At 44.6% G+C, this 21,590-nt stretch overlaps 1 protein-coding gene across 1 annotated transcript; it reads left to right on the top strand.

The window, feature by feature from the left end:
* Window positions 1-2,023: 2,023 nt before the first annotated feature.
* On the top strand, window positions 2,024-19,312 carry LOC137097957 (uncharacterized protein C16orf96-like). Its single transcript, XM_067473448.1, has 16 exons — window positions 2,024-2,434; window positions 6,066-6,170; window positions 6,310-6,390; window positions 6,503-6,589; window positions 9,327-9,474; window positions 9,579-9,661; window positions 11,852-11,962; window positions 12,501-12,575; window positions 13,455-13,619; window positions 13,970-14,088; window positions 14,950-15,012; window positions 15,313-15,399; window positions 15,634-15,796; window positions 16,678-16,777; window positions 17,430-17,510; window positions 19,037-19,312. The coding sequence occupies exons 1-16, from the start codon at window positions 2,024-2,026 to the stop codon at window positions 19,189-19,191; spliced, it is 2,034 nt and encodes a 677-aa protein (XP_067329549.1). The 3' UTR covers window positions 19,192-19,312.
* Window positions 19,313-21,590: the final 2,278 nt, after the last annotated feature.

The following is a 21,590-nucleotide window of genomic DNA, read 5'->3' as shown; positions in this document are numbered from 1 at the left end:
CTCCCGGTGTTTTGGACTTCAACTCCCACCATTCCTAACAGCCTCAGGCCTCTTCCAAAAGTTCCAAAAGGCCTTTCCTGGGAGATGTAGTTCCCCAAGGTCTTTCCTGGGAGATGCAGTTCCCAAGGTCTTTCCTAGGAGTTGCAGTTCTATAAGGCTTTTCTTGGAAGAGGCACTTCCCCAAGGTCTTTCCTGAGAGATGCAGTTCCAAAAGGCCTTTCCTGGGAGATACAGTTCCCCAAGGTATTTCCTGAGAGATGCAGTTCTAAAAGGCCTTTCTTGGAAGATGCAGTTCCTTAAATTCTTTCCTGGGAGATGCAGTTCCCCAAGGTCTTTCCTGAGAAAATAAGTTCCAAAAGGCCTTTCTTGGGATATGCAGTTCCCCAAGGTCTTTCCTGAGAAATGCAGTTCCAAAAGGCCTTTCTTGGGAGATGCGGTTCCCCAAGGTCTTTCCTAGGAGATGCAGTTCTAAAAGGCCTTTCTTGGGAGATGCAGTTTCCCAAGATCTTTCCTGGGAGACACAGTTCCAAAAGGTCTTTCTTGGGAGATGGAGTTCCCTAAAGTCTTTCTTGGGAGATGCAGTTCCCCAAGGTCTTTCCTAAGAGATGCAGTTCCAAAAGGCCTTTCTTGGAAGATGCATTCCCCAAGATCTTTCCTGAGAATTGCAGTTCTAAAAGGCCTTTCCTGGGAGATGCAGTTCCCAAGGTATTTCCTGAGAGATGCGGTTCTAAAAGGCCTTTCCTGGGAGATGCAGTTCCCCAAGGTCTTTCCTGGGAGTTGCAGTTCCAAAAGGACTTTCTTGAGAGATGCAGTTCCCCCAAGATCTTTCCTGAGAAATGCAGTTTTAAAAGGCCTTTCTTGGGAGATGTAGTTCCCCAAGATCTTTCCTGAAAAATGCAGTTCCAAAAGGCCTTTCTCAGGAGATGCAGTTCCCCAAGATCTTTCCTGGGAGACACAGTTCCAAAAGGCCTTTCTTGGGAGATGCAGTTCCCCAAGGTCTTTCCTGGAAGACACAGTTCCAAAATGCCTTTCTTGGGAGATGTAGTTCCCTAAAGTCTTTCCTGGGAGATGCAGTTCCCCAAGGACTTTCCTGGGAGTTGCAGTTGGGGAACTGAATCTTGGGAGATTCAGTTACCAAGGTCTTTCCAGCCTCTACCTTCAGCAACGATGACTCTGAAAGGATGACACCTCAAGCCCACTTGGCCTGCCCTGCCTCAAGGCAATGGGAGGTGCTGTTAGCCAAGACCATTTCTGGTCGTTGTGGTTCTCCAAGGTCTTTCCTGGGAGTTGCAGTTCCAAAGGCCTTTCTTGGGAGTTGCGGTTCTCCAAGAACTTTCCTGGAGAGTTTGCCCATGCCTAGTCTACACTGAGCATAGAACAACAACAACAATAATCTGACAGTGAAGGCTAAAAAGTAATGGAAAACTACAACTCCTCAGATTCCAAAGTCTTGAGCTGTGGCAGTTCAAGTGGTTTATAACGGCATCCATTGAACAATGTAGATGCCGGCTAATGGGTCCATAGGTTCTTGTGGGTTTTTTCGGGCTATAGAGCCATGTTCTAGAGGCATTTCTAGAGAAATGCCTCTAGAACATGGCTCTATAGCCCGAAAAAACCCACAAGAACCTAGTGATTCCAGCCATGAAAGCCTTCGACAATACATTAATGGGTCCATTCTTTGCCCACTTCCAAAGCAAAGGGGATAATGGGACTTTGTGGGGTTTGCTAAGGACAGGACGGTTGCAGGGCTCTGAAGCTAGAGCTTCCTGATTTGGGGCCTTGTGGCCTTTTGGGCCTTGTGGCTGCATCTCTGGCTGCCTGGCCCTTTCCTTCTTCCGGAGTCCTCTTCCTCCTCCTTGACCGCTTGCTTGCGTTCCACAGCGTCGTCTCTTAGCAACAGGATAAACTTTCCAAGAACCAGAATGCGGAGGCCTTGCCTTCTTCACTTTCGCATAGCCAGGCCTGCCTGGTTGCCATTGCTTAGTCCTTAAGGCCAGAAGGGCCCCTCAGAGAAGCCACCGCCATGAGCCGCAGCCTCTCCTTCTCGGAGTTGATCAACTTGGCCATCGGAACGCCAGAGCTGGGCCACGTCAACTTCAATGCCCTCCACCTCCTGCTGCACGGCATCCTGGAGCACCTCCACCTGACCAATGTCAAGCGGGAGGTCACGCCTGAGGAGCTGGACTTCCTGCGCACGCCAACTCGCACCCTCTCGACCGAGAGCATCGTGCCGGCCAAGAAGTCCAGTTCTCTTTTCCACCAGCTGCAGGAGCGCATGGCGGCCTTGGAACGGCGGCTGAGCTTCCTGGACGACACGCCGGACACAGACGAGCTCCTGGATCGCAGCCACGGCCCGGCCCGTCCAGCCCAGGAGATGTGGCAGATGATGCAGCTGCAGAAGAAGATGGAGCTCAACGAGGCAGCCATGACCAAGGCAAGCGGGAGATGGACAACTACAACTCCCATCAGATCTCGAAGTTTCCCTTCTGTATTTACTTGAATGTAACACTGATGTATTTACTTGAATGTAACATTAGGGCTACACCGAAGCCCCTGGTGGCGCAGTGGGTTAAAGCACTGAGCTGCTGAGCTTATTGATCAAAAGGTCGCAGGTTCAATTCCGGGGAGCTGCGTGAGCTTCCGCTGTCAGCCCTAGCTTCTGTCAACCTAGCAGTTCGAAAACATGCAAATGTGAGTAAATCAATAGGTACCGCTCCGGCGGGAAGGTAACAGCGCTCCATGCAGTCATGCCGGCCACATGACCTTGGAGGTGTCTACGGACAACGCTGGCTCTTCGGCTTAGAAATGGAGATGAGCACCACACCCCAGAGTCAGACATGACTGGACTTAATGTCAGGGGACTACCTACCTTAACATTAGGGTGGCATTAGATTTGCATCCTACGAGTCATCTTAGTCCTGAGCCAAAGCCAAAGGGGAAGCTGCCTCAGGAGCTGCACCTGGAGCTCCTCCTTGAGGGATGTCATCTGTAATTGAATTCCCATGGGATCCTGGGATTTGTAATTTGGAGAGGCATCCTCACCTTTTGGCAGAGACTTCTAAAACTACAGGCCCTATGACTCCATAGCATTGAACCAAGGCAATTTAAGTGCTTAGATCAGCATTTCTCAGCCGGAGGGTCGGGACCCCTGGGGGGGTTGTGAGGGGGTTTCAGAGGGATCGCCAAAGACCATCAGAAAATATATATTTCTGATGCTCTTAGGAAGCCCTTTGGCAGAGAAGGCTGAAGATCTCTCCACCTGTCCTTCTCTTCCTTTTTGGAGACAAATGGTGAATCCTCCCACTAAAAGCCTTTCTGCTGTGATTGGCAGGCCTCCCCGCCAAGGGAAGGGCTGTTTCTGAGATTCCAAGTGGGGAGGGGAGAGCAGGTGTGCCCAGCGCATGACAGTGTGGTGTGCATGTGGGGGCGAGGGAGAGTGTGCAAAGCTGGAGGGAGGCTCATGCCAGCAAGTCCCTTCAAAGGGGTTCTGTGTGGGAAGTTTGAACCAATTTTATCGTTGGCGGAGTTCAGAATGCTCTTTGCTTGTAGGTGAACTAAAAATCCCAGCAACTACAATTCCCAAACATCAAGCTCTATTTCCCCAAAACTCTACCAGTGTTCACATTTGGGCATATTGAGTATTTGTGCCAAGTTTGATCCAGATTTACCATTGTTTGAGTCCACAGTGCTTTCCGGATGTAGGTGAACTACAACTCCAAAACTCAAGGTCAATGTCCACCAAATCCTTCCATTATTTTTTGTTGGTCATGGGAGTTCTGTGTGCCAAGTTTGGTTCAATTCCATTGTTGGTGGAGTTCATAATATTTATTTATTTATGACATTTATATTCCACCCTTCTCACCCCGAAGGGGACTCAGAGCAGCTTACAAGTTATATATACATACAATATATTATATTATTAGCATAGTACAATATCAGTATTATATATTACTATATTGTATTATACCATTTTATTGTAATATTATTAGTAATGCTCTTTGATTTTAGGTGAACTATAAATCCCAGCAACTACAACTTCCAAATGACAAAATCAATCCCCACCCCCCACCCCACCAGTATTCAAATTCAGGCGTATTGGGTATTTGTGCCAAATTTGGTCCAGTGAATGAAACTACATCCTGCATATCAGATAATTTACATTATGATTCAAAACAGGAGCAAAATTACAGTTATGAAGTAGCAACAAAATAATTTTCTGGTTGGGGATTACTACAACATGAGGAACTGTATCAAGGGGTCGCGGCATTAGGAAGGTTGAAAAATACTGCCCTTGAAGAGGCTGAGAAGGGAAAGGAAAGGGCCTGAGGCTGTTAGGAATGGTGGGAGTTGAAGTCCAAAACACCTGGAGGGAAGGCCCAAGTTGGCCCATGCCTACTCTAAAAGGAGATGTTTATTTATCCCCGTTTGCTTATTTCGCTGCTGGTTTTGCCAGGCAAGGAAGGCTTATCTCTTCAGAGTCTTCTGGAAGCTTCCAAGGGCCAACCAAACAGCTGGGAAGGTTGTGATAAGAGAAACCATGCCTGAAGGGAAAAGCGCATGTTTTTGGCCGAGAAGATTACCTCTGAGGTGGCCATCCTGCATATCAAACATTTACATTATGATTCATAACAGTAGCAAAATTCCAATTATGAAGTAGTAACGAAAATAATGTTATGGTTGGGGGCCACCACAACATGGGGAAGTGTATTAAGGGGTTGCGGCATTAGGAAGGTTGAGAAACACTGGCATAGGTGCATCCCAATGTTTTCCTTTCCATTGATGGAAGCTCTGGTACTCAGTCACTTTGGTTTCTTGAAGGAATTCTAAGCAGGCAGCAATTGTAGTGGCCATATGTGCTGCACATATGCTGCTGCACATATCATTCATCAACAAATACATTTTTTTTGTTTCAGGGTTTTGAAAATGGAGGTGCACTTTAGAGTCAATGGTGCATATCTGATAGAGTATCAACCAATTCAACCTAGTTTGTGGCCACCCCAAAAACAATTAGGAAATAATTACATTTATAGCCCAGGAACAAAAATGTGCTAGTGTAATAGGTAAATAAGGCAGGTAAATGATACCTAGATAGACATATAGATGAGACAGGCAAACGATAGGTAGGTAAGCAGGTAGGTATGAAGGTAGGTAGGTAGGTAGGTAGGTAAATGAGGCAGGCAAATGATAGATAAACAGATGAGATAGGCAAAAAAAAAAATAGGTAGGTAGGCCTTGGGTAAGTAGGTATACAACCTCACACTATTGCTTAGCCTCAAAGCTTTGTCATTGGAGTCTACATCCCTCTCCCCTTGTGGGAAAGTTTGATTCCACAACTTCCGTTTTAATGAGCCCCCCTCCGCAAATAACCTGCTTCTCCTTTATCTCACCTGAGTTTTTAATTAGTTTTCTTTCAATCATTACATGTAGCCTGCCCATTGCCACCATGATTGTGTTTACTGTAATTTTATATTGTTATGTATTCATATGCTTCATGTAATTATGATGTTGTTTATTGTTTTCCTTTTCATGTAAGCTGCCCCGAGTCCCCATGGTGATGGTGGCGGGGTATAAATAAAGATTATTATTATTACTATTATTATTATTATTATTATTATTAGATAAATGAGGCAGGCAAACAGCTAGGTAGATGAGGCTGGCAAATGATAGATAAACACGAGACAGGCAAATGGTAAGTAGGTAGGTATATAGGTAAATGAGGCAGGCAATCATATAGGTAGGTAGATGAAGCAGGCAAATAGATGAGGCAAGCAAATGATAAATAGATAGCTAGATCGATAGGGCAGGCAAACAGATAAATAGATGAGGCAGGCAGATAGCTAGCTACTAGATAGCTTGATTGATTGATTGATCAGGCAGGCAAATGATAGATGGAGAGAGAGATGAGGCAGGCAGATGATGGATGGATGAATTGTGTAACATAGTGTAATAATATAATGGGCCTATCGACCCAACTCTGGTTTCCTTTCTTGGTTCCTTCCTTTGCTTCCAATCCCACCTTCAACCAAGTCTATCCTTTCTCTCCTTCCTCTTCTCCCCGTTTTTAGGCCATGAACACTTTGCAGGATCTCCTGAGCAACATCTACTCCCTTCGGGCAGCAACCACTAATGTGGAGGAGGAGCTGGGGCTGCTGAAGACTAACTTCACCAATGTGAGTGAAGGCCGGGGATCCGCTCCGGGATTTAGTTTGCACTGTCTGAAGTGCTGCATCCTGTGTTAATATCTGTCTTTAAAGTTTGGGTCGAGAACTTGCACTCTGCACGTGCTCAGAGCCTGTCCTTCCTTCTTAGCTCGGTGTTGAGGAAATGAAGGAGCGGCTCCAGCAACTGGACCTGAAGGCTGTGATGTTAGAAGGGCTCCGGGGAGAAAGGGTGAGCAGATTTTCAGGCAAAACCTTTGAGAAGGGGTCAAAGGGCTTTTGGGAGGGTACTACAAAGTTCATACTTCTGCTTGGAAAAAAGCCCCTTTCTTTTGTTCTTTCAGGCTGAAGAGAAGGTGAAGATTACCGAGGCCACTGATACTTCGGACCTGGTCCACTGGAGCGCCCTGTGTGAGATGCTGACTGGCAAGGTGTGGGACGCTGGGAGGCGCAATCTAGAGGAACCCTTGCCATCTCTTCTCTATCCCTATAACCTTGGCTGGGGGGTGCTGGGAGATGCAGTCCCAAATAGGTCTGGCAGGATTCTTTCCAATATACAGTTTCCTATTCATTCCAGTGTTGGATGAGGGATGCTGGGAGGTACAGTTCCAAAGAGAGCTATTCCCTAAGATAAGGAGGAATCCTTTCCAATGCACCATTTCCTCTCCATCCGCAACAACAATGGCTGGGGGATGCTGGGAGGTGCAGTCCAAAACAGGTCTTTCCAATGCACCATTTACTCTCCAATCTCAATCGTGGTGCAGTCCCAAAAGAGAGTCACATCCCAAGATTTGGAGGAACCTTTCTAATGCCCTGTTTCCACTCCATCCCAATAACACAATGTAACAAAATCTGTTCCTGGTTTGAAAGTGTTACATATTTTCTGTTTAAGTGTGCATCACTTACGTTGAAAGTATTGGGATTATGTAAACGCTTAGAGCGTGGAAGGGCTTGGCTGTTTGACTGGAGGCAAACTAAATCTAGACCTCACAACCTCTGAGGATGCCTGCCATAGATGCAGGTGAAAGGTCAGGAGAGAATGCTTCTAGAACATGGCCATACAGCCCGATATACCTACAACAACCCAGTGATTCCGGCCATGAAAGCCTTTGACAATGCAAACTAAATTGTTCAAAAAGGTTATAACTTCCTCTAAAGCAGGGGTCTTCAAACTTTTTAAACAGAGGGCCAGGTCAGAGTCCCTCAAACTGTTGGAGGGACAGATTATAATATGAAAAAATATGAATGAATTCTTATGCACACTGCACATATCTTATTTGTACTGCAAAAACACTTAAAATAATATAATAATTAAAATGAAGAACAATTTTAACAAATATAAACTTATTCGTATTTCAGTGGGCAGTGTGGGCCTGCTTTTGGCTGATGAGAGAGAATTGTTGTTGTTGTTGTTGTTGTTGTTTTTGTGTGCTTTCAAGTCATTTCAGGCTTAGGTTGATCCTGAGCGAGGGCCAGGTAAATGACCTTGGAGGGCCGCATCCGGCCCCCGGGCCTTAGTTTGAGGACCCCTGGTCTAGAGGCATTACATTCACAGAGTGAAACACAATGGGAGAGCCAGAGGTATGAGATAGGACAGCTTGCCTTTCAAAAGGAAGAATACAGGCAGAGTTAAGCAAAGGAATACACATTCAGAGCCGCAGAGAACAAAAGACTCCACATCAATTGGTTGATGCAATCAAAAGTAGTTTATTCATCAAATCTTGAGTGAAAGATCACTCAGGTAAACTTTGTTGCAGTAGCTCTAAAGTACAATCCAAAAATAGAGATATAAAAGGTAGCATTCTCTAGCTTTAGAGCATGGGCCTAAGGTGACCAAGCGGCATGCAAAACTACATAGTGGGAAACAGATGATGGTCACTCTGTAAAGAGTAGAGGCGAAAGACCAATAATCACCCACACAATTGATTGGTAAGTAGATGAGGCAGGCAAACAATAGGTAGGTAGGTAGGTAGGTAGGTAGGTAGGTAAATGAGGCAGGCAAATAGATCGATAGATGAAGCAGGCAAACGATAGGTAGGTAGATGAGGCAGGCAAATAGATGAAGCAGGCAAACAATAGATTGGTACATCTTAACACCTCTCAACAAAAGATTTTCCCAGGCTCAGCCAGGCCTTCAAATGCTAATGAAGGTGATCAGTTGAAACATTCACACCTAGCTCCAGCAGGGAAGAGCTCTTTGCTCCACTCCAGCCATTCTACAGATATATAAACCCATTGTCCTAATTCCAACAGACCTCACAACCTCTGAGGATGCTTGCCATAGATGCAGGTGAAACGTCAGGAGAAATGCCTCTAGAACATGGCCCTATAGCCCGAAAAAACCCACAAGAACCTAATAGATTGGTAAGTAGATGAGGCAGGCAAATAGATATATGAGACAGGCAAACAGTATGTAGGTAGGTTGGTAGGTAGATGAGGCAGGCAAATAGACAGATAGATGAGATAGGCAAACAATAGATTGGTAGGTAGATGAGGCAGGCAAACGATAGGTAGGTAGATGGATAGGAGAGGCAGGCAAATAGATAAATGAGACAAGCAAATCATAGGTAGGTAGTTAGATGAGACAGGCAAACAACAGATAGGTAGGTAGGTAGGTAGATGAGGCAGGCAAACAGATAGATATTTTAGAGGCAAACAATAGGTAGGTAGGTCATAAAACCTGACAAAGCAAGAGAGTTAAGTTACACAAAAAACATAGAGACTGCAGAGCCATTTCAATGTGCATGCAAGATTGTAAGTTTTTCCAACAGAAAGTGGTTGTTCTACTCCAGAAACCTCTTCGTTTTGGTAGCTGCCACACACTCTGATGAATTGGTTGAGACTCTATGAAGAGATATTCATTGCAAAATGTGTGTATTAATCTGCAAAGTTTTAGCAGATTAATAATCTTTTCCTATGTTTTTGTGATAGAACCAATTACGTAGGAAATAATGACATCTACAACCCAGGAACAAAAATCATGTTACATAGTGTAATGTATGCTGGGGGATGCCGGGAGGTGCAATACAAAACCCAGTCATTTCCTCAGATGGGGAGGATCCCTTCCTAAATACACTTGCCAGGGGATGCTGGGAGGTGCAGTCTGCCCCCTTGGCATCCTATTGGGGAGAGGGGCCTGCAAATGCGAGGGAAAGAGTGTTGTTGCAGAGCTTCCCGGATGAAGAGAAGGAAGACCGCCTGACGACCTCCCAGGAGATACTGGCTACCCTGGTCCAGCTGCCAGAGAAGCAGGAGGCCCTCGAGGCCCAGATCCAGGCGATGGAGGAGCTGCTCAAGCAGCAGTTGGGGCTTACAGGTGAGCAGGTCCTGTGTGCATACCCAGAGGCAGCCCTTGCTTCTGCCCCTGCAGACTGCCCCACCCCAGGTCTATTTGCCCCTTCTTTTTACCTCTCTTCCCAGCCGCTCCAGCTGCTCCAGATATGACGACCGAACTGAAGCTGCTGATGGAGCAAATGGATAGGATGCAGCTGCAGGAGGAGCAGGTGATTTGGGGACAATGGGAGAGGAGTCCATGCCTTCCTGTATTATTGTTGTTGTTGTTGTTATTATTATGTTTATTTATACCCCACTTTTTCTCTCCATAAGGGGACTCAATGCGACTTACATTAAAAGTATAACAAATGTATTGAATCATGATAAAATAAGTGAAAATATATATTAAAAGCATTTCAATACAATTGAAAACCTACAAATATACTGAAAGGGTACCTTTCAAACATTAAAACAGGTATTGACCTGGTATTGTGTGCACCATCCATGCGAAAAGCAGGCCACAAACTGGAGGCCTTGCAAACCTGGCTTTTGCTTAATTCCTGCACTATAATAAATAATAAAATTATAAAACTTTACTTCTATATTGCCCTATCTCCCAGAGGGGACTCAGGGCAGCGTACAACAGAAAATGGGCAAACATTTAATGCCGACATAACATAACAAACAGATCAAATCATAAACAATAAAATAAACAACATCAGGTGTACTTATAGAACACTCAAAAATAACAAACTTAGAAATTTAAATATATAAACCAAACATTTAGGACATGTTTACTACTAGATCTGGAGCCCCCAGTGGTGCAGTGGGTTAAACCATTAAGCTGTTGAACTTGCAGACTTAAAGGTCGCCGGTTTGAATCCGGGGAGTGGAGTGAGCTCCCCCTGTTGGCACCAGCTTCTGCCAACCTAGCACCTCGAAAACATGCAAATATAATAGGTCAATAGATACCATTTCAGCGGGAAGGTAACGGTGCTCCATGCAGTCATGCTGGCCACACGACCTTGGAGGTGTCTATGGACAACACCGGCTCTTCGGCCTAGAAATGGAGATGACCACCAACCTCCAGAGTCGGACATGACTAGACCTACTACTAGATCTAATAATAGCAAACAGTTAAAACATTAAATATAAAAAGGCTTTTACAAGTCAACAGGGCTGAGATAGACACAGATTGGAATGGCAGCTCTGAACACTGATAATCCAGTAGACTCCCCATTAACCGACATCCATGCGGATCAGTAGATGACACCAGATAAATGTAGATTCTGGTTGCTTGGGAGTTATAATTAAAAACAGTCCTAACTCACACTATGTTAGCAGTGTTAAAATAAATATTGAAACACCGTTGTTAAAAAAGCAAAGATAAATAAAGACAAGTTGGACTTCATGCAACATAGTTTGACCATATTATAAAAACAGTATTGTGAATGCAGTATGATTTCTTTGATTTTGCTGATTGTTTGAGAGTTCCAGTTAACAGAGAGTGTGCTGTACATGATAATTACATGTACTGAACAGCAAGATCTGCATTCAAAGGTCAATGTGTAGGCAAACTGAAGAAATGTCTATCTATCTATCTCTCTATCTCTCTATCTTTATCCACACACACACACACAATTTATTTATTTCTAGCATTTCTACCCCGTCCTTCTCAACCCCCGAAGGGGGATTCAGGATGGCTTACACTTGGCAACAATTCAATGCCGCTACATATAACAAACACAATAAAACAACAATTAAAACAATAAATAGAACATTGATTAAAACGATAAAAACAGTAATGTCAGCAGTATATACAGGCAGTCCCCAAGTTAGGAACAAGATAGGTTCTTTAGGTTTGCTCTTAAGTTGCATTTGTTTGTATGTTGGAACAAGGACATTTTTAACTGTAATTCCAGCCAGATAGATAGATGGATGGATGGATGGATGGATGGATGGATGGATGGATGGATGGATAGATAGATAGATAGATAGATAGATAGATAGATAGGCTTTGAATGGCATAGGGAAGGGGTTAACACCCCTGTGATATTTGTGTTGTTCAGAAGATTTACCTTCACTTTTAGTGAGAACTTGGTGGTAAAGGATTAGAGATAAAGCTTCAGCAGAGACCCCTTTTCCCCATAATAACTTTCAGGAGTGGATTTCCCTTCCTTTTGAGGGGAAGATTCCTCTCACTTCCTGTTGTCTCATCCCCATTTGACAGCTTGTATCGCTCTATCAATTTATTATTGATTGATTGATCACATCATCTTCTGCAAAATTCTAGTCCTCATTGAGGACACCAGGCAGAGACTTGGGAAGGTCCACACGGAGTCGGATGGGGATATAGGGCATGGGGTGGCACCATGGATGATGGACCTTGCAGTGCTTCCCTTCCTTTTTGCTTTCCTTAGAGGCGGGAGTCCCTGAAAGGGACAATGGAGCAGGTGGAGCAGCTGAAGGAACACTATGAGAAGCTGCAGCGAGGGATGGATCGCCTGGCCAAGAGCACCTCCGACATGGAGGTGGGTGACACTTCAAGGGGGGCTTCCATGGGGAAAAGAGCCCAAAGGGAGATCTTTCCTGGGGGGCGGCATTTGGGGGGCCATGAAGGCTTCTACTTGGGCTTCCTTCTTGGTTATGGACTTCTACTTGGACCTCCTTATTGGTTATGGGCACAGCAGAAGTCCATAACCAAGCAGAAGAAGAGTCCGTTGGAGTCAAGAGGGCTTTGGAAGTTCGGATTTCCAAATGAGGACAGACTCGCAGGCCTGTTGACATCTCAGGGTGGTCCTCTAGATGGACTTCAGCTGCCAGAATCCTCAGCCTCAATGGCCAACAATCAAGGAGGATCTTAGGAATTATAGTCTAAAGTATACTTTAGAGAACTCACAGTTGGCTGTTCCTTGTCTCCTGAATGGAAAGGAACCGAGTGCTGTCAAGACACTCAACGTTGTCCCCAATTTCTGCCCTTTCTGTGGGGTTCAGGGCTATTGGGATTTTGATATGGGGTAAAGGCACATCCTCAGAGGTCTGACACGTGGCTTCTGCCTTTCCCTTCAGGCCATGCGCATGATGCTGGAGCAGCTGGACATCACCAAAGCAGACAAAGCCCTGATCCAGGAGGAGATGAATGTGGTAAGCCCCCAAAGTGAGCCTCCTCAGGTGCTATAAAGAGCTCTTGACCTGTTGTTCTGTGTGAAATATAGTGGAATTGTGGGAGCCTCTTTCTCTGGAAGGTTTTCAAGCATTGGATGGTGGGATTGGATGGTGTCTTCCTGCCTGGCCAAAATGGATTGGAGGCCCCTTGGAATCTCTTCCAAATCTATGATTCTATATTATTATTATTATTATTATTATTATTATTATTATTATTAGGACTGGATGGCATATTGGACCTCTTCTGAACCTATGGTTCTATAGAATAATAACAACAACAACAACAATAATAATAATAATAATAATAATAAGCAGAAACTAGATGGCCATCTGTTGGAAAGGTTTGGAGAGTACCTTCCTGCTTAGCATAAGCATAAACTGGATTGGCTGTGGGATCTCTTCCAAACCTATGATTCTATGTTGTTGTTATTACTGGGACTGGGTGATCTCTTCCGAATTTGTGATTCTATATTATGATGATGATGAAGAAGCAGCAGCAGAAGCAGAGGCTGGATGGCCATCTGTCAGGAAGGCTTGCATTGTGTCTTCCTGCTTAGCATAAGAAGGTTAAACTGGATTGGCTGTGATATCTCTTCTGAATCTATAATTCTATGGTTCTATTGTTGTTAAGAAGAGTCTGGTTGGCCCTCCGTCGGGAGGACTTGGGTGTTGTCTTTCTGTTTGGCAGAATACGGTTGAACTGGAGGACTCCTTGGGGTCCCTTCCAAAGCTATGATCCCACAATCAGAGGCAGGGTGGACATCTGTTGGGAGAGATAGGATAGTGTCCTGGTGAAAAAAGGTTGGACTGGATGGGCCCTTTAGGTCCTGTCTAACACTATGATGACTGTGACCCCAGAAAGCAGACAAGAGCGCCCTGGAGGCTAAGGTCAACCATGGAGAGCTGAAGTCAGCCACAACTCAGCTGAGCGAGATGATGCAGGAATTGCTGCAGAAGATGTCCCTCCAGGACAAGGACTGGCAGAAGGCCCTGGAGAAGCTCTTCACTGATATGGACTGCAAGGTGGGTCATTCAGCCTAGGCAGTGGGGCTTTGGGGGGGGTGTCCACCATTGTATTGCATTTGCAGCAGGACTTTACTGGGGGGGGGGGGTCTGCCTTTGCATTACATGGGCACTGGAGCATTGCCTCTTTACAATTAATTGCATTGTATGGGCAACAGAGCTTTCCTCAAGTGTGGGGTTCTTTGCACTGCATTGCATGGTCAGCAGGGCTTTTTTTGGAAGGGGGTATGCCTTCGTATTGCATTGCATTGCATTGCATTGCATTGGAGGCTCTTACAGGATTGTAACGCCCCTTCTTCTGCCTGTCCTTGCCTGCCTCTCTTTCCTTCCTGGGTTTTTGACGTTTCCAGTTAGACCGCATGGCCCTTGACCCTTTGAGCCAGCAGCTGGAGGAAGTCTGGAGGTTCATCAAGAAGTTCCTGAGTGAAGGGCCCCGCTTCGATGCTGACAGTGCTGCCGGTTTCAAGAAGTGAGCCTTGCAAAGCCTAGTCAGAGCTGACCATTTGGGGTGGATAAGAGCCTGACTCTTATGGGGCCAAATGGGCACATGAATCCTGGGTGTTGCATTCCAAACTTGGGGAGATTATGGGTGTTTGCATTCTAAAGGGAATAGGTTTAAGGGCCCCCTAAAATGGAAGCAACGGGTGTCCTATAGGAGGCATTTCCAAGTAGGGCTGAGGAAGAACCATTGCGGAAAGTTGACCATTTTGGGTTATCAGACGGACCAACAGCTTGACTCTTAAGGGGCCAAGTGGGCCTAGTCAGCTTCCTGGGGGCAACTGAGCTACATGATTCTTCCTATTCTATTGTTGTTGTTGTTGTTGTTGTTGTTGTTGTTATTATTATTATTATTATTATTATTATTATCATCAGCTGAGTTGCACAATTCTTCTACTAAATTATTATTTGCAGTTGAGTTGCATGGTTCTTTTATTACATGATGATGATGATGATAATAATAATAATAATAATAATAATAATAATAATAATTGGCAACTGAGTTGCACAATTCTTCTATTAAATTATTATTATCATCACTACCTCTGAGGATGCTTGCCATAGATGCAGGCGAAACGTCAGGAGAGAATGCCTCTAGAAAATGGCCATATAGCCTGAAAAAACCTACAACAACCCATTATCATCACTATTGGCAACTGAGTTGCCCTTTTGTATTATTATTATTATTATTATTATTATTATTATTATTGGCAGCTGTGTTGCATGGCTCTATTATTATTATTATTATTATTATTATTATTATTATTGGCATCTGAGTTGCATGTTTCTATTATTATTATTATTATTATTATTATTATTATTATTATTGCAGGCAGCTCTTTGAGAGAGTGAAGTGCATCTCCTGTGACCGGCCAGTGACCATGGCAACCGGGCCGTGAGTATTGAGGGTGACCCTTGGCACTGACATAGCAAGATTTGATTCAAAGTCCCATAGAAAAGCCAGAAGAGGCTGCAGCTAGTTTTGATGGGAGGAAGTGCTTCCCTTCCCTTTTCCCATGGTCGTTTTTTGCTCTTTACACTCAGTTTGCAGCAACTGAAGGCAGCTGGGGACCAAGGGGGGAATGAAGGCAGAGCAACCGGGACAGTTCAAAAGGGGCATTAATCGGGATAAATGGGACCGGCGGGATGGCATGATGCCGTGGGTCACCACTCTCCTGCTTCTTGTCCTTTTCAGGCACATGATCACCGTCCGAAAGGTGCCCCTGAGACCCCGTCCGGCCAGCGCCAACGGCTACGAGTACCTTGCTCGACCGCAGAGGAAGTAAGAGAGGGAACAGCCGTGGTTTGGGAGGAAGAAAGTGGGGAAACAAGGAGGCCACCATCCTCTAAATACCCATCTTGACTTGAGTCTAATGTGCCATTGAATATAATGCACACCTCAGCCCCTTCTGCCAGCTGATTCAATAGCCAGCGATTCCAGGAGCCCAAGTCGACAGCACCTGGAAGGCTGCAAGGTGGACGCCTCTGCCCTAAAGGCCTTTTGTGACTTTTTCAGAGATCTGGAATCAGCCGAAGTGGGCTCTGGAGCGGCTCCTGTGCAGACCTGCTGGCAGTGCCAGGCCCACCACCAGTCCTGCACCCTCAAGCGCATCTCCCGCTCCCAGGACCTGGGCACCGTCTTCCCCTACGGAGACCCCTCAGCTCTCACCTACGACCACGTGAGACCCAAAGGGAAGCTCACAGGGTGGGACATGGCTGGGAGGGGGTGCGGAGAGGCGGTCCAGGGCCCCCCAGGATGTCAACTGCGAACAAAGAAATTGTGGACCTTTCTGATAACCACTTAAGTTAGATTTCACAGAGAAGCCAGTGAAATCCACAAGCATATGGACAATTTCAACCAAAAGGAAGAAACCATGACATTTAGCTACCAGTACTGAAAAACACTAGAATCAAGATGGTGACTAATGAACACCACCCAGACACTATTCAAAGGGAACAAAGGACAGGCTACTTATTTACATTTATATACCACTTTTTTCAGCCCTCAGGCAACTTCTAATTGACTATTCTATCCTCATGGTTTCTCACATGGATACCACTCAACACAAACAAATCTAGCTTGCTAATTGCACCCTTTATTTTTGGTTAACAGACATTGGTTCTTTCTCTCACCCTGGACATTATATTGGTATATATAGTTCACTCGTTTTACTACCATCACATCCTCTGAAGATGCCAGCCACAGGTGCAGGTGAAACATCATGAGAAAATATTGCTAGAACATGGCCACACAGTCTGGAAACCACACAATACTCCAGTAATTGAATGGATGCTTCCATCCTTCTCCTGATCAAAGGGGTGCAGGGTTGGGGCTTGGACCTCTCTCAACCCTTCACTGTCTCTCTTCTCCCTGCAAACCAATGTCCTTTTTAATAATAATCATAATAACGAGATAATGCTTCTCAGGTTTTGATCTCAGAAGTTGGCTGCCTCTGCATTTGGACCTATAGAGAGTGACCAAGGGCTGGGGCTGCTGGTCCCCAAGGGAGAGAAACCAAGGGAGGGACCTGGATTTCTCACTGTCTCTCTTTCCCTCCAGACCGAAGTGGACATCCTTGGCGTGAATGGCGTCCTGTACAAAGGGCGGCTGGGTACTGAGGCCACGGAGCGGGCCCTGGCCATCCAAAGGGAGTTTACAGGTGTGTTCACTGAGGATGCTGTAGATGTTTCACGTCACAGTCCATTCCCTATGCTCTCCTTTCAACTAAAGCCAACTCTGGCTCTTCTATATTGCACCTGCCTCCCGTCTTTTCCCACTTCCTCCACTTAACTGGGACACTCTGGTTGATCCTTTCCTGCACGCTCCGTTTCTATTCCCTCCCCCCCACCCTACTTTGTCCTCAACTTCCTTCCAATGCTTTTTTTTTTGGTTGTGTCAGGAGCGACTTGAGAAACTGCAAGTCGCTGATAGTGTGAGAGAATTGGCCGTCTGCAAGGACGTTGCCCAGGGGACACCAGGATGATTTGATGTTTTTATCATCCTTGTGGGAGGCTTCTCTCATGTCCCTGCATGAGGAGCTGAAGCTGATAAAGGGAGCTCATCTGCCTCTCCCTGGATTCGAACCTGCAACCTGTCAGTCTTCAGTCCTGCTGGCACAGAGGTTTAACCCACTGTGCCACCAAACATTGCAATGCGCCTTTGCATTGAATTTACTCTGTAGCCTTGTCCTTCCCAAAAGCAGACTATTGCAGCTTCTTCTTGCTTTCAGTTTTAATTTGGGAAATGTTAAGGAGTACGCCCTTGATCTTTGCCCTATGGATGATTGCCCCCATTTTATGTCCCCTTTTCAGCCGTGAAGGTGCGCCGCCCACTGTCCCGGATGGAGAGAGCGCGTTCGGCCTTTGCAGATGTCAGCGCCTCACCTTATGCAGGTAAGTAAGGTATAAATGATAATAATAATAATAATAATAATAATAATAATAATAATAATAATGTCTTCATCTTCATTAATCATCTGCCTTCCCACTTTTCCAGCTCTTTTAAAAACAACCCAGTTCCTCTCTTCCTTTGTCCTCAGTTTGCTTTCATTGCTGCAAAGGGAAAAAGTCTTTTCCATTCTGTAAAGCAGTGGTTCTCAACTTGTGGGTCCCCAGGTGTTTTGGCCTACAACTCCCAGAAATCCCAACCAGTTTATCAGCAGTTAGGATTTCTCGGAGTTGAAAGCCAAAACATCTGAGGATCCACAGGTTGAGAACCACTGCTGTAGAGGATTGGACCTACATTGCCATATAATCCAGTTTCTGAATCCATCTTTATGACCTGTGATTCTGTTATCTGTTCTATGGGGCTATGTAATTTTAATTAATATCACTGCTTAATTGTTATGTAATGGATTTTATATTGCTGTTTTATATTGTTGTTTTGATACTGTTGGCATTGAATAGTTGCCTGTGTTAGCCGCCCTGAGTCCCCTCTCGGAGGTGAGAAGGGCGGGGTAGAAATGGTCTAAATAAATAATAAATAATAATAATAAATTCTTTGAACTGAATTATATGAGTCTACGGTGCCATGAAATCCGATTCAAAACAGATAATATGAATTCAGAAACTGGATTAAATGGCAGTCGAGATGGGCCTAACTCAAGGGAGAGGGAAGAGTCTTGTTGTTGTTGCTGCTATATATTCTACTACATACTATTAATTATTATTATATTTATATGTCACCTTTACTTTCTGGAAAGAATCTCAAATACATCAAACAATTTGAAGCCTAAAGCACCTAAAAACTGAATCAAAATTAAACCTAGAACTATTACAAATTAATACTAATAAATAATGAAAACTAGTATAAATGAATAGTATTATAAATCCTATTAAAATACATAAAACACTTCCTTCTCTGATCAGGCCAAAGCAAGCTACTATAGTTTGTTTTGGCTTCTATGTTCAATTCTATTTTTAGTGTTTATTTGTTTTTATTAAATTGGATATTTTTGTTTTTAGTCTTGTTATTTATTTTATTTATTTAAAACATTTATATTCCACCCTTCTCACCCTGAAGGGGACTCAGGGTGGAGCACAACATACAAACGGCAAACATTCAATGCCGGTGCCCTCCATCCATGTTGTTAGTAAAAGCATGATGTTAGTGCAGGTGTGGACAAACTTGGGCCCTCCAAGTGTTTTGGACTTCAACTCCCACAATTCCTAACAGCCTACCAGTTATTAGGAATTGTAGGAGTTGAAGTCCAAAGCATCTGGAGGGCCTAAGTTTGCTCATGCCTGGCCTGGAGGAAGTAGAGCAGAGCCCTTCCCAGTTGGCTTGGGCAAGAGCAAAGGGCTGCAGCCTCTCTTTCCTTTTCTGCTGCGTAACCTTTGCCCTCTTGACCCTGAGGATATGAAGGCCCAAAGACTGAATTGTGGGTCTGCTTCCTTCCTTCCTTCTTCCTCTCTAACAGCCTCTTCTCTCCGCCGGATCGGGACCACTCCAAACGGGGGCCGCCGCCGAGGAGAGCATCCGCCGGGATTGAACCTGGAGAACCTGGATGGCCACTTGACCACTAGCTTCAGCCAGACCCACATCCCCAATGGCGGAGGGATGTCCGGCCTATGAGAAGGGGCCTCCTTTTTGGACTACAGGCCCCTCGTCCCCCCTCTTTATGACTGTAAATAGAAGAAGAATGTGTTGAGTGAAGAAATGTGGATCCATAAAACTGAGTTATTTGTTTTTCAAAGTGGCCTTGTGGTCATTTCTTTCCCTCTGTCTCGATGCTCCACTGGGTTCTCACCATGTCTGATTTATTTACTGCATCTCAACCCAGAGCGGCTTCCAAACTGGCAACAATTCAATGCCATAATAAACATAAACATAAGGTAAAGGTTTCCCCTTGGCATTAAGTCTAGTTGTGTCCGACTCTGGGGGGTGGTGCTCATCTCCATTTCTAAGCCAAAGAGCCGGCGTTGTATGTAGACACCTCCAAGGTCATTATTATTATTTATTTATTATTTCCTATATTTAAACCCCGTCCTACTTCCCCTGAAGAGGGACTCAGGGCGGCCTAACAAAAGCATCATACGATGCTAGCATCATAAAAACAACCACAGTACAGTAAAAATATTAAAACAACAATTTTAAAAACAGCATGACTGCATGGAGCACCCTTACCTTCCCACCAGAGCAGTACCTATTAATATACTCATATATATTTATTTACTAGCCATCCCCTTCCGCGCGTTGCTGTGTATTTGTGTATATATGGTTTTGTGCATGCATTGTAATGTATTTTTTTATTTTTTGCCTTTTTAAGTATCTTCCACTGTGTTTTTCAGTGTTTTTATGAGTGATGGTCACTTGTTGGCCTGACAGGTGTTTTGTGTCCAAATTTGGTGTCAATTTGTCTAGTGGTTTTTGAGCTATGTTAATCCCACAAACAAACATTACATTTTTATTTATATAGATTTACTTACAACATTTATATGCCGCCCTTCTCACCCCGAAGGGGACTCAGAACAACTTACAAGATATATATACATACAATATATTATATTATTAGCATAGCACAATATCAGTATTATATATTACTATATTGTACTATATCATTATATTGTAATATTATTAGTAATATTACATGTAATATAAAATATATAATTATAATATCATATTATTATTAGCATTATATTGCATTACATTATAATATTATAAATATATGTATATACAATATATTATATTACATTATATTATAATATATTAAATGCATTTTACACTTGTATCTATATTTTGGAGAGTAATTGCAAAGGGTAAGGTAGATAAAGGTTTTCCTCTGACATGAAGTCCAGTTGTGTCCGACTCTGGGGCGTGGTGCTCATCTCCATTCCTAAGCCGAAGAGCCAGCGTTGTCCATAGACACCTCCAAGTTCATGTGGCCGGCATGCCTGCATGGAGCGCCGTTACCTATTGACCTACTTACATTTGCATGTTTTCGAACTGCTAGTTTGGCAGAAGCTGGGGCTGACAGCAGAAGCTCAGGCCATTCTCCGGATTCAAACCTGCAACCTTTTGGACAGCAAGTTCAGCAGCTCAGTGGGTTATCCTGCTGCGCCACCAGGGAGTCCATAACATAAACATACAAATACAATATACAGTAAGCATTAAAATCAATTTGAAAAAATCCTAAAACTATAACAATCAAGAATTAAAAGCATAAAGACCCAAAATTGTAATATAGGTAAAGATAAAGGTAGTCCCCTGACATTAAGTCCAGTCATGTCTGACTCTGGGGTGTGGTGCTCATTTCCATTTCTAAGCCGAAGAGCCAGCGTTGTCCATAGACACCTCCAAGGTCATGTGGCCGGCATGACTGCATGGAGCGCTGTTACCTTCCCGCCGGAGCGGTACCTATTGATCTACTCACATTTGCATGTTTTCGAACTGCTAGGTTGGCAGAAGCTAGGGCTGACAGCGGAAGCTCACGCCGCCATTCCAATAATAAGGTTATTGCAGATTTTCCGGGCTATATGGCCATGTTCTAGAAGCATTCTCTCCTGACGTTTCGCCTGCATCTATGGCAGTGGTTCTTAACCTGGGGTCCCCAGATGTTTTTGGCCTACAACTCCCAGAAATCCCAGCCAGTTTACCAGCTGTTAGGGTTTCTGGGAGTTGAAGGCCAAAAACATCTGGAGACCCCAGGTTGAGAACCACTGATCTATGGCAAGCATCCTCAGAGGTTGTGAGGTTGTAATACTTCATAGCTGCCTATTGCACTGTGCTACTGCTTTCCTAGCTCTTCTAATGTTTTGGACTTCAACTCCCAGAATTCCTCACCATTGGACAAACTAGCAAAGGCTCCCGGGAGTTGAAGTCCACAAGCTGCGTCTTTGATTGACAGCAAGCATAGGCCACGCCTCCTCCGAGTTCCCCTTACCTCCCGGCGGTGTCTTGTTTACGCCAGACGGACGCCCTCGCGGTGACTTGTGGGTATGGTAGTCCTACGTCACGAGGCGCTGCGTTGAGGA

This window comes from Anolis sagrei, chromosome X (assembly GCF_037176765.1).
Source record: "Anolis sagrei isolate rAnoSag1 chromosome X, rAnoSag1.mat, whole genome shotgun sequence".
NCBI classification, from domain to species: domain Eukaryota; kingdom Metazoa; phylum Chordata; class Lepidosauria; order Squamata; family Dactyloidae; genus Anolis; species Anolis sagrei.
The sequence above is the reverse complement of the archived record's forward strand: the minus strand, read 5'-3'. Positions and strand labels throughout refer to the sequence as shown.